General features: G+C 40.3%; 1 protein-coding gene across 1 annotated transcript in view; it reads left to right on the top strand.

The window, feature by feature from the left end:
- Positions 1–14,118, top strand: part of Larp1b (La ribonucleoprotein 1B) — a 112,806-nt gene continuing 98,688 nt past the window's right edge. Inside the window, 5 exon segments of the mRNA XM_074041151.1 lie at positions 1–472; positions 7,028–7,086; positions 7,488–7,547; positions 8,567–8,741; positions 9,918–10,058. Coding sequence (XP_073897252.1) covers positions 16–472; positions 7,028–7,086; positions 7,488–7,547; positions 8,567–8,741; positions 9,918–10,058 — 892 coding nt within the window. The 5' untranslated portion in view covers positions 1–15.

Here is a 14,118-nt window from a genome sequence, read left to right on the forward strand (position 1 = left end):
CCGGGCCGGGGGACCATGTCGGCTCGCGCCCCGGTGCCCGCCGCTCGCCCCCGGGAGGACCCGCCCACCGTGGCGGCCGACAGGGAGGCGCTGCTGGTCGCGCAGCCGCCCGGGCCGGAGCGGGACGGCGAAGAGGCGGCGAGGGAGGAGCGGGCCGCGGCCGCCACCAGCGCTGGGGCGCGGGGGGAGCCGTCTCCCGCGCCGGTGCGGGGACACAGCGTGCCCCAGGCGGCCGTGCCCGTCAGGCCCCTGGCTCTGCACCTGGCGCACAAGGCGCGCGGGCCCGGCGGCCCCTTCGGCTTGGAGCCGCCGCCGCCGCCACCGCGGGACGTGCCGGCCGAGGACGCCCCGGCGCCGGCCGGCCCCGAGGACAAGCTGCCGCCGCCGCCCAAGGAGAACCCCTGGACGCGAAGGCCGCCCCCGTGCGCCGCAGTGACCGGCGCGCCAGCCGCGCCGGACGTCCCGGTGGCAGGTGTGTGGCGGTGTCGCCGCGCCGGGCCCCGCAAATGGACGGGTGGTGCGGGCGGGTGGACAGGTCGGGCTTCTGCGTCCGCACGTGCACCGGGCGGGGATCGCGGGGTGCGCGTGAATCGGGGCCCTGGGCGCAGCGGTGGGGATGAGCTTTGGCTTGTTGGAAACCAAAAGCGCGACTGGAGGGCATTGCGCCTAGGTGAGATGGGGTCCTCGCTTGGAGGAGGTTGGGGCCATGGCACTGGCGTGCTGACACCGCAGTGTGGGCTTCCCCGTGCTGCGTGGTTTTGGTTGTAACTCCGGTTCTTTCTTTTTCTTTTTCTTTTTTTTAAGTTAAAGTGGAGCTGGGAGTAGTGGTGCACACTTGTAATCCCAGCACTCAGGAGATGGAAGGAGGAGGCTGGCGAGCTTGAGGCCAGCCTGGGTCACAGAGCACAAAGCTGTGTCAAAGTTACATGCCAAATGAGAGGAAGACAACAAGCACTTTTACTTTCTAAATTAAGCTGTAAATTGATTTGGACTTTTACATGGAAATCACAGCTGTTTACTTGCAAGTTTTCACTACTTCTTGAAGGTCAATGGTGGAACGGCAAAAAGTTCAGCATGTTTAGAGGGTTGTGAGGGTGAATGACATAAAGGATGTTGTGTAAATGTAAGATGATTGCTGTAAAGCCACAGGTTTCTTCTGGGGAACTCTGCAGTAGAGTGAGAGTTAGCTTTTACATGGAAACACGCGTTAATTCTTTCTTTTAAATATTTTTGCTGTACTGGGGTTTGAACTCAAGGCCTCATGCTTGCTAGGAAGGTGCTCTATCATTTGAGCCACCCCTCCATCCCTCAATTCTTTTGTGTTTTTTTTTTTTTAAAGACAAGATTTCCATATGTAGCCTAGGCTGGCTTTTTGACCCTCCCCCCTTCAGCTTCCTGAGTGCTGGGATTACAGGCATGTAAAGCCATTTCTCTCTTCATTAATTCTTGATAAATTTTTGCACTTGCAGAAGAAAGCCTTAAAAACTTGCCCTAGATTTAATATTGGCATAATTCCCTTCTAACTGCAAAGATCTGTTTGTTTATTACGGTGACTAACTTAGAGAACTCCTCAAGCAAAGTCTCTTTAAAATTTAGCAAGGAAAGAGAGCCCAAGTGGATTACTTTATTGACTGCCTCACATCTCCCAGATTTATACAAAATTAAGCATTATAGTATTCAACAGTTATCAAATAGGAACTCCTTCTTGGTTATAAAACCAGTTCAAGTTTTAAAACTTAAAACCTTTCAAGATGAGAGAGTTTTTGTATTTATTTTTATTCATCATATATTTAATTTTTGCCATGCTGGGAATGAACCCAGGGCTTTGCACATGGTAGGAAAGCATTGTACCACTGAGCTCATCCTCAGCCTGGGGACTCAGGAATTTTAATTGCAAGTTACTTGGAAAAATATTTACCAGTTTAACCTACTGGTGCCTTCATTCTCTAGTCTTCTTCGAAGATTAAGAATAAGGTGATACCTAGCCAAGAGTAGTGGGGCACATGTATAATCTCCACTCCAGAGGCTGAGGTAGGATGCTCAATTCAAGGACAGTCTGGATTATGTAGCCAGACCCTGTCTCAACTCCCTCTCCTCTTCTCCCTCGCCCACCCCCAAAAGAGAACAAGCTGATGCTTAGTGTATGGTGTTGCTCATGGGAATTAGTTTACTGATGTCTCTGTGTAGGCAACACTTTCCTTTTTCAGATTCATTCTGCACCCTTGGGAGTAGCTTTCTTCAGACATAGAGCAGTGTAGTCATTAGTCTCTTCCAACCTACACTGCTATATCCCTGCAAGGTCTATTGCAGTTGAACAGCTGAGTTAAGAGTATAGAGTAGGAATGCACTTGTCGGATTGAATTGGGTTCTAGTGCAGCATTACTTACTAGGTATTTGGCTCTTGGCAAGATTTCTGGGCTTTGGGTAGTAAATGAAATAGTCATCCCCTTTAGGTTTTTTTCTTTTCTTATTAAATTGCCCAGGCTGGCCTGAAACTCCCAGTCCTCTTACCCTAACCTTCTCAGTAGCTGGGATCACAGGCATGAACCACTATGCCCAGCTCTCTGGTTCTTAACATCAGAGTGCCATCTATATGCATCCTGGGTGTCTTGACTTCCTACTTCTGCTAAGTAAATTTGCGACCTCAAGAATAAATAGCCATGTGTGGTGTGGCATGTACCTGTAGTTCAGCTATTCCAAAGACTGACACCTGAGAATCATTTGAGCCCAGGAATTCGAGACCAGCCTGGTCTTTCAACATAATGAAAGGAAAAAAAAATGGAATAATGATTTCATTATATATGTCCAGAGGTGGTTTAGGTTTCAAAAGGTACAAATTAAGCAATCTTAGTAGGGTGGCTGTAGAATTTATTCTACAAAATAATATACTCTTGAAAGGATATTAACTATGCAACAATAATAGACTTGAATCAGGCTTATCCTGAACAACCCTGGATTTATTATCACTCTTATTAATGAGGTAAAGGAATTCGATCCACAAAATTTTGCTGTAAAGTTTCTTACATTATAAGAAACATGGAGGTATTTCAGAACATGAATTATGAGTTTTCTCTACTTTAGGATCTGATCTAAGTGAGGCGGATTTTTGATGCCCCAGCCCTTGTGAGACAGTTTCTTCTACTTTCCTGATTATTCTGGTGGTGTGTTGGTGTTTCTGGAAATCCAGATAAAGCACTATTGCCAGCCAAAGCCTGGTCCACCCAAGACGTGTAGGGTAAAGTCACCACTGTCTTGAATTTAGTCACAAGACCAGAAAAACCTTTTCCCAAACAGTGTCCTAACCTTGTGTTAAAGTAGTTTTATTTCATTTAGAGACTCCTTTTAAAGACAGCAATCTAGGATTTATTAATCATTTGCTTGTAGCTGTAGTTATATTTTGTATTAAAATCATTCTTCTGTGTTTTACATCCTTATTCTTCTCTGACCCTAAGCTGTTTTCCCCCACCCCCGCTTTTTTCAAACAGGATCTTACTTTGTACCCCAGGCTCGCCTCAAACTTACTCTTCTCTGACCCCATGTAGCTTGGTTTTTTTCCCTTTCTTTCTTTCTTTCTTTTTCAAACAGGGTCTTACTTTATACCCTCAAACTCATTATGTAGCCCAGACTGGTCTCGAACTTGGCAGTTCTCCTGCCTCAGTCTTCTGAGTGCTACCATGCCTGGCTTTTGTTGCTTTTCATTAACCCTTTTTTCTTCCAGTACCTGCTTTCCTGAAATGAGCTTACTGAGGAAGGATGGTCAATTCAAGGACAGCCTGGGTTACATAGCTGTTTGTTTTTGGGTGTCTCCCTCAGCCCCCACAATGCTGATTAGTGCATGTGAGGCAAGCGCTCTACTACTGAGTTAAATCCCCAGCCCAACACAATGATTTTGTGTGTGTGTGTGTGTTACTGGGGCTTGAACTCAGGGCCTTCACCTTGAGCCACTCCACCAGCCCTTTTCGTGATGGTATTTTCGAGATAGGGTCTCATGAACTGTTTGCCCAGGCTGGCTTTGAACCATGATCCTCCTGATCTCTGCCTCCTGAGTAGCTAGGATTACAGGTGTGAGCTACCGGTGCCCAGTCACAATGATTTTTAAATTAATAAAAATTTTATTAACTTCTGTCATGTTATAGATGCTTTCCTCTAGTTTAAAGTCAAAGTTAAAAGCAGACTTTTTATATCTGAATAGTTTTTGATGTTGGTTTCGTGATTATAAATGTCTAATTGAGCCGGTCTTGGTGGTGTATGCCTATAATCTCAGCAGGAAGGCTGAGGCATGGGGTGGTGAATTGGAGGACAGCCTGGACTGTAGAAAGACCCTGTCTCAATTCCTATCCCCGGAAGTAATGAATTCTAATAAAAATAGCTAAGACCTAGCTGGATACCCTACTCTTTATATCATTTCCCGTTAAACCAAATAGTTTGTATACAGCTGTATTTTATAACAACCAGGCTCTTAATTTACTTAAATGAATCAGCAGTATTTTTGGAACTTGTTTTCCACATTGTTGAGGGCTAAGTCACCTTAAAAGTGTCATGTAACTTTTATAAATTGTATTTGTGTCAAATTCTAGATAATGTCCAAACACTGTTTTATTTTTTTAAGGATATAATCATTATGTGGGGGGGGATTCATAGTGACAATTCTGATTAGACTTACAGTGTACATTATTTACATCACCCCCATCATGTCTCTCCCTTCCTCTCCTCATCCCACTTAAAGCAATTGCAAGACGTTTCTTAGTTCTGTTTCATGTAGGTATAGGAAGTCCATCTACCATATACCATCACCTTAATCTCCTTCCTTCACCCTCCCCCCTCTCAAACACTGTTTTAATTAGCGATTTAGGCTTTTCTCTTTTCGGCAGTACTGGGATTTAAACTCATGGCCTTGACTTTGCTAGGCAGGTGCTCTACCACTTGAGCTATGCCTGCTAGTTTTTGTTAATGAAATATTTAATCCATACCTACATGTATATGTATATATGCACATAAATATATATGTGAGTACCTGAAGTATAAAAATATGAATGAAAAGAACACCTGAATAAAGATTGAACAGAAAGTTCTCAATTCCCTGTATCCCTCCCTTCACCACCTTTTTTTTTTTGAGACAAGTTTTCATTGACTTGTACTCTGAATCCTTGCCTCAGCTTCCATAGTAGCTGGGATTACAGATGTGCAGCATCAGTCTTGGATGCCTTCTTTCTTTGATAGTGTTCTATATTTTATTTGAGTCTGCTTTTAGATGTTTAATTTAAAGATTGCTTTATTCCCTAAATTGGTCATTGTTTTGACTGACAGGACTCACGTTTCACTGGAAAACTGTACTATCTGTAGATCCAGACTCCAACTCCTGTGTTTTTCTGGACATGCCTCACTATGTGGGTGGCTGGCTTTGAGTTTCCTACGTAGCCCAGCTGGCCTCAGACTTGATCCTTCTGCCTCGGCCTTCCAAGTGCTGAGATTATAGGCATATGCCATAATGCATGATCAACTTTTGTTTTAATACCCACTTTAGATCATGTTTAGCTAGATGTTCATGGCATCTGGTCATGTTGCTAAGTAATGAACCAAACAAAAGGCAATGTAAAAGTGTCTTCATTTGAGGACAGTATATCGGTTTTTATTGTCAGTCACTATGCTTTCATTCAAGATAAGGACAAGTACTCATGCAATGATGGTTTTAGTTTTTTTGTTTGTTTTTGGCAGTGCTGGGTATTAAACCAGAGCCTTGCACATGCAAGGAAAGCACTTTACCACTGAGCTACATCCTCAATCACTGTTACTCCTGTTTTTTTTTTTTTTTGCTCTACTGGTGTTTGAACTCAGGGCCTACACCTTGAGCCACTCCACTGGCCCTTTCAGCCCCCCCCCATCCCCCCACCTCACTACGCCTTTTTTTTTGTGATGGTTATTTCGAGATAGGGTCTCATGAACTGTTTGCCTAGGCTGACTTCGAACCACAATCCTCCTGATCTCTGCCTCCTGAGTAGCTAGGATTACAGGCGTGAGCCACCAGTGCCTGGTAAGTTTTTTTGTTTGTTTTGGGGTTTTTTTTGTGGTATTAGGGTTTGAACTTAGGGCTTTAGGCTTGCAAAGGAGGCACTTTACCACTTGAGCCATACCTCCAGCTATTACTCTTTTTTATGGCTTGAATCTAAGTACAACCTATTAGGGTTGCCAAACCTGTTTGTTTCCTAGAACAAGAAGTTGAGGTTTTCTGACCTATTTTCTGAATGCTTGTTGGTCAGTGCAATTAAGAAAGTGAGATGAATTTTTTTAAATGTTAGTATTTCTAATTTTTTTCACGTTGTAGTTTGTTAATCAAAGGATTGGCCTGTCAATTCAGTGTAAGTAAGCTAATTGTTACTATTTACTACATCTTAAAGCAAGATGCTGGTGGCTCACGTCTATTATCCTAGCTACAAGGGAGGCTGAGATCAGGAGGATCACGGTTTTAGGCCAGCTAGGGCAAAAAAGTTTGCAAGATCCCATGTCAATGGAAAAATACATTGGGCAAGGTGGGGTGCGCCTGTCATTCCAGCGATGGTGGGAAGCATAAAATAGGATCATGGTCCAGGCTGACCTCAGCAAAACAGCAAGATCCCATCTCCAAAATAACCAAATTAAAAAGAGCTGGAGGTGTGGATCAAGTGGTAGAGTGCCTGCTTAGCAAGTATGAAGCCCTGAGTTCAAATCCCCCAATGCTGCTAACAGATAATAATATTTTCCACTTCTTGATTTGGACATGGATGACCAGTTGGAATTTACGTATTAAATGTAGTTGATATCTTGTTAAGAATTTGAGTTTTAGAATTTTGGGTTTTGTTGACTTAATGACTTAGTGAAATTGAAAAAATACTGAGTATCTGCCCAACAAGTGTAAGGTCTTGAGTTCAAATCCCAGTATTGCCAAGAAAGGAAAAAGCCCACAAAGGTAGTCTGAAATTGGAATAATATTTACCTTGTTAAGTATTTTGAATGAAATAGATATTAAAACAATTGTGTGTGTTTTCTTTAGAGCTCAGTTCCCCAAAAATTATAAAAACAGGAAAAGTCAAGACAAAGAAATCCAACAAGGTAAGTCCTTATAGGAAATGGCTCTTAACTGTATTTACTTTGAAAACTGGGAGAGACTCTTCTTAGATTATTACATGTATACTTTTGTTGTAATTGTATCACTGATGTCAGTTAAAGTTAATATTGTAGAGAGTCAAAGCTGTTATCCATATCCCCTTGTGCTTCCATTATTGTGTGTACCTTAGCTTAATATATTGTATTGTACTTGTTGCCTGATCAGAAGACCAAACTGTTTTTATTTCCAAGTGTTCTGTTGTTTGGAGGAACATTTGAATTGATTTGGCAAATGTCTGCATATAATTAAATATAGGTGATTTTAAAATTACCACTTTTAGCAAATAGTTTTTCTATTTAAAAATTCTAAATATTTGCAGGCATAATACTTATTTGTTACTTTTTAGGCCAGTGATTTCAGTGATATGGCAAATTGGCCAACACCAGGTGAATTAGTGAGCACTGGAGTAAGTATTATTTTAAGATATTTTTACAAAAAAGATAAAATGAAAGTGACATATTCTCATTTTCAACAGGGAGAATTTATTTTATCTAAAATCTAAGTAGTGGCTGGATGTCATGGTGCACAGCACTTGGGAAACTGAGATGGGAGGATCTCAAGTTCACGCTGGCCTGAGCTACATAGTGAGATCGTCTCTCAAAAACAAGCCAGGCTCTGGTGGCTCATAACTGTAATCCTAGACTTAGGAGGCAGAGATCAGGAGGATTGTGGTTCAAAGCCAGCCCAGGCAAATAGTTCTTGAGACTCTATCTCGAAAAGGTCTTCACGAAAAAAAGGGAAGCGGGTGGCTGGTAGAGTGGCTCAAGGTGAAAGCCTTGAGTTCAAGCTCCAGTACCACAAAAAAAAAAAAAAAAAAAAAAGCTAGGGGCATGGCTTACCACCTGCCTGGCAAGCATGAGGCCCCGAGTTCAGATCCCAAGGTACTGCCCCCCAAAACGGGTTATTTTAACTACAGAATTTAGAGAGTTCATTATATTATTTTATGTACAAGTCCTTTATCAAATACTTAGCAGTTATTTTCTGCCAAGTCTGTAGCTTGAGTTTTCTCTTAATATTGCCTTCTGAGTAGTAGTTAAGTAAATAGCTTAATTATTTTTGTATGTGTGAGCAAAGCTAGGAAGTTGATTTAAAGAGAGAACAGAGCTGCCACAGTGAGGAGGGTTCCGAGAGAGGGTTGCCCTCAACCAGGTTTTTGTTTTATTAAAAAGTATTTCTTTTGAGGCAGGGTTTGGTTATGTAAGTCTGCTGGCTTGGAACTTACTTTATAGTTTGGGCTGGCCTTAATCTGGAGATCCTCCTGCCTCAGCCTCCTGAGTGCTAAGATTACAGGTACATGCCCAGACATGGTGATGTCTAGGCAGGTATTTTTCATTATTTGTTTTGTAATATTTAGGTAACGTAAATATTACAAATATTAGTGAAAATGTTAATGAAAATGATTCCATTCAGAAAACTTTTTTGTAGTCTCAGAGTACGATCAACCAAGGAAACAAGAAGTCACAAATTAGAAAAGAAAAAGAAGAGAAGATTGAGAAGAGAAGTAATAGTGAAAGCAAAGAAAACCGGGAAGCAAAAGTAGATGGTCTTGGTGAAAACATCAGTGAGGATGAGGCCCAGTCAAGTAATCAGCGAAAGAAAGGTAGTTTATCTGCACCTTCATCTCAACTTTAAATTCTTGGAGAAGGTTGTAGTGATGCAGAATGTTCCACTCGTCTCTAGTAGTAATTGATATTTATTTTTTATTTCTTCAAGATAAACCATCTGCAGTAATACCTGATTTGCTTTTGCAACATTTCTGAACCGTTAAGTTTCCCCTTTTTTTTTTGCATTTAGCTTGTATGCTATGCAAGAAAAAGGAATAAATAGTTGTAACCTTAATTATGGAATCCGTGTAAAAGTAATCTTTAGAATTTTACTATAACCATAAAATTTAGTTACATTGTTAGTCCTCAAGAAAAGTTAATTTGCTTGTATCTTTCTTTCCTTCCCCTTCACGTTCCCCTTCCTTTTCCTTTCCTTTGCTGGCAGGGTCTTTCTGTGTAGCCCAGGCTAGCCTCAAAGTCTTGATCCTCCTGTTTCAGCCTCCCGAATACTGGGATTATAGGCACATGTCACCATGTCTAGCTCCTCTTTTCTTCAGTTAGGAAGATGTATTGCAGCTGTGAAAAAGAAAAAATTCTGTCAAATTAGACAAATTTTGTACTTACTGCTCTTATGTTTTGAGGAACTCTATTCATTAGTAGAATCCTGGATAAATGTGTATTTTATTTTATTTATTTATTTTAATTAATTTATTTTTGTAGTACTGGGGTTTGAACTCAGGGCCTCATGCTTGCTAGGCAGGTGCTCAACCACTTGAGCTACTCCGCCAGACCGCTAAATGTATATTTTAGACAGTGTTCTGAAACTGAAAGTATTTTGAATCAAATACTGACTTCCAGTGTGTACATTGTAGTGTCTTATCAGATATTCCCCATTCTAAAGTCTAAGAATCAAATATTAACAGGAATCATATGTGTGTATTATTTTGAATAGCTGTCCATTAGAATTAAACAGAAGGGTGAACATTTCACTTAAATGAAATAACTCCAGTAACACTCCATCACTGGCTTTTCACTTGCTTTTTGAAATGTTTGTACAGACAGGCTTATTAAGGGTTTAGCTATTTAAGAGTGAAAATGATTCTTTTGATATTCTGCAAATAATTCCTTTAAAGGCAGATTATTTAATTAAAATTCAGAGTGTCTTCAGAATCTCAAAGCTTTAATGAAAAATATACATCGTCATTATATGATTTTCTTTTGTTTTCTTCAAGCTAATAAGCACAAGTGGGTACCACTCCACTTAGATGATGTAAGACCAGATAGTCAAGAAAGACCTGGATCCCGGAACAGCTCAAGATGTCAACCTGAAGCAAATAAGTCAGCACATAATAATAGGAGAAATGATACACGAAGTAAGTTACATTCTAAGAGAAAAATGAGTAATGAAAGAACTTGATCTTTTTTAAATTTTTAACTCTGACACAACTTCCGGAAGGAAGTCTGGTGTTTTTGGTTTTTTTAATATTCAGGGTTTTTTTTTTTTTAATTTTATCATTTTTACATTTACTTACATATGTATACATTGTTTGGGCCACCTCCCTATTCCTCCCACCCCCACAATAGTTTTTTTTACTTATTATTTTATATTGACTTTCTTTTTTACTCATTTTTATTAGATTTATTAATTGTACAGGTGGGATTTATTGTGCCAATTCCAAATAGCCTTTCATTGCACATTGGCTAGATTGCCCCTACCATTCCACCTCCACCCTCCACAGAACCCCCTCCCCTCTCTGCTTATAGCAATTGCAAGAGGTTTCATTGCTCTATTTCATAGATGTATATCAAATCCATCAAGCACATTCCCTCAGCTTCATTTCCATTTACCCTTTCCCCTCCCACAAGTACCTCCCTCTCCACCCCCAGGAACTTAGTCTTTTTAAAATTTATTTATTTTTTGTGGTACTGGGGTTTGAATTCAGGGCCTACACCTTGAGCCACTCCTCTAGCCCTTTCTTGTGATGGTTTTTTTTGAGATAAGGTCTCATGAACTATTTGCCTAGGCTGACTTCAAACCATGATCCTCCTGATCTCTGCCTCTTGAGTACCTAGAATTACAGGCATGAACCACCAGCGCCCAGCAGAAACCTAGTTTTAATGATGACTATTTTAGGAACTATGTATAGTGTAAACCTTGTGAGAATAGATTGCAGATATGTCCTTGTAACCTTAAATGCCTTCGGAGTATATTTCATAAGAAGAGTATAACCATAGCACATTAACAACGAAGCTTAATACAGTGTGACTGTCCATTGACAGACCTTGTAATGTTTCTTACAGTTTCCCTCCTGCTCTGTTTAATCTCCATTATTCTCCTAATAGTTCTTTTGTTTTCTCTTTTATGAAGTTGATTTTTTAATAAGACATTTACATCCTAGATATTCCTCACTTTGGGTTTTCTGATTTTTCGTGTGGTTAGATTTGGGTTACAGATTTTTGGCAGGAATGCTACAAAAGATAGTTTTCTTGTTCATCACATGGGGATGCACATAAGTCGTTTGTTTCATTATTAATGTTGCTAACTTTAATCACTTTGTTGAGTTGTTATACTCCAGATTTTTTTATTTTAAACATAGTCTTTCCTCCTTTTTAATTATTATATACTTTGTTGGTAGAGACTTTGAGGATGTAAAAATGATCATTTTATTATTATTTTTTTTAAGTATAAAGTGGGAGAGTTTACTGAGATAGAAAAGTGTAAAGTGGGAGAGTAGAACCCCCAGAGTTAGGGGGAGTCCCAAGAGAGGGTGCTCCTACTTTTCACACAAGCTTTAGCTTCTAGTGATAGTTCTTGCTAGATTCAGCTATTACTATGATAGTTGCAAATGTTGGTTTTTCTTAGTGTATTTCCCCTTCTACATTTGGTAGTTGGCCTTCTGTAAGGACCATAGACCAAGTTCTCATTACTATTGTTGTGGACTCATAGCTTCCTGTTTGTCAATGTGTTATAATTTGTTGCTATGATTATTTAATTTGATGATCAGACTGTCCTAGATTTGGCTAACAGTAAGCCTCTTCTGGGAGTTCCAGGGCTTGTACATCCTAGGCAAGTGCTCTGTCACTGAGCTATACCCTCAACTTCAGGGTCCTTTTTACAAAAGCAACTTTTCTGAGATATAAATTATATAAATTAAAATGCACCCACATTACTATCACTAATCCCAGCCTCTAGTCTGCTTTTGCCACCATAGGTTTGACATATCTTTTCTGGAATTTCATATAAATGAAGCTATAGAGTTTTTGTTGTTGTTTTAGGCAGGGTCTCACTATATAACCCAGACTGGCCTCAAAACTGTGACCTCCTGCTGCAGCCTCCTGAGTGCTATCTATATGTGTTTCCTAATGTATCAGAGCAGGAGAAATAAAGTAAAATAAAATGTCTAGGTGCCTCACGTTGAGTTGTAAGTGTAACACCACACACATAGTCCCAGCACTGGGAAGGCTTAGGCAGCAGGATGATGAATTAGAGGCTGGCAGGGCTACAAGGTGGAAGTTAGTTCAGACATTGTTAACCCTATGCATTGATTATGAAATGTTCCCTGGTTTTACTTTCATTAAAAATCATTCTGCAGATGCATTATTTCAAAAGGATTTGCTTGGATTTCAGAAAGCAAAGAAGGACAAGAGGATACGTGAAAACAGTGAAATGATCATTTGGGTTAATGAGATTTTTTTTTCTGGAATCAGAATTTTAAATATGATAAAGTATGTGTTCTGTGAATGGGGAAAAATACCTAAGAATATTTTACAAGAAAAAATTATCATCAAAAACTTTTCAATTGTGGGTTTGATACCTGGCACCCCCAAAACAATTCAAGTTAAATTATGAAAAAATTTAAACATACAGAGAATTGAAAGAATTGTACAATGAATACTTCTCTGGCCACCATCTAGATTTAATAATTTGGCTATATTTAATTCATCTATCTGCTGAATCACTTGACAGTAACTTGGAGATGCCATGACATAGGATATCATGGATGTCCTAAGAAGGCACATCATCTAAGAAAATCAACACCGTACCTATAATCCTAGCTACTCAGGAGGCGGAGATTAGGAGGAGCGCGATTCGAAGTCAGCCCAGGCTGACTTTTGTGAGACCCTATCTCAAAAAAAGTAAAAACCCTTCACACACAATAAAAGGGCTGGTGAAGTGGCTCAAGGTGTAGGCCCTAGAACTTCAAAAAAAAAAAAAAAAAAAAGTCAAAACCAATTTCCTAAGACCATGTGAAATCTAGTCTAGTTAGATTTTTTTTTTGTCAATTATCCACAAGACAGAACTTTATTTTATTTTATTTTTTTAATTTTTTATTATTTATTATTTTATTATTACTTATTTTTTATTTTTCTATTCATATGTGCTTCCAATGTTTGGGTCATTTCTCCCCCCCTTCCCCACCCCCTCCCTCACCCCCCCCCACTCCCTCGCTATCTGGCAGAAACTGTTTTGCCCTTATCTCTAATTTTGTTGAAGAGAGAGTATAAACAATAATAGGAAGGACCAAGGGTTTTTGCTAGTTGAGATAAGGATAGCTATACAGGGAGTTGACTCGCATTGATTTCCTGTGCATGTGTGTTACCTTCTAGGTTAATTCTTCTTGATCTAACCTTTTCTCTAGTTCCTGGTCCCCTTCTCCTATTGGCCTCAGTTGCTTTAAAGTATCTGCTTTAGTTTCTCTGCGTTGAGGGCAACAAATGCTAGCTAGTTTTTTAGGTGTCTTACCTATCCTCACCCCTTCCTTGTGTGCTCTCGCTTTTATCATGTGCTCAAAGTCCAATCCCATTGTTGTGTTTGCCCTTGATCTAATGTCCACATATGAGGGAGAACATAGATTTTTGGTCTTTTGGGCCAGGCTAACCTCACTCAGAATGATGTTCTCCAATTCCATCCATTTACCAGTGAATGATAACATTTCGTTCTTCTTCATGGCTGCATAAAATTCCATTGTGTATAGATACCACATTTTCTTAATCCATTCGTCAGCGGTGGGGCATCTTGGCTGTTTCCATAACTTGGCTATTGGGAATAGTGCTACAATAAACATGGTTGTGCAGGTGCCTCTGGAGTAACTTGTGTCACATTCTTTTGGGTATATCCCCAAGAGTGGTATTGCTGGATCATATGGTAGATCAATGTTTAGCTTTTTAAGTAGCCTTCAAATTTTTTTCCAGAGTGATTGTACTAGTTTACATTCCCACCAGCAGTGTAAGAAGGTTCCTTTTCCCCCCCCCCCCCCCCCCCCCCCGCATCCTTGCCAACACCTGTTGTTGGTGGTGTTGCTGATGATGGCTATTCTAACTGGGGTGAGGTGGAATCTTAGTGTGGTTTTAATTTGCATTTCCTTTATTGCTAGAGATGGTGAGCATTTTTTCATGTGCTTTTTTGGCCATTTGAATTTCTTCTTTTGAGAA

The sequence above is a fragment of the Castor canadensis genome, chromosome 9 (assembly GCF_047511655.1).
Source record: "Castor canadensis chromosome 9, mCasCan1.hap1v2, whole genome shotgun sequence".
In the NCBI taxonomy this organism is placed as follows: domain Eukaryota; kingdom Metazoa; phylum Chordata; class Mammalia; order Rodentia; family Castoridae; genus Castor; species Castor canadensis.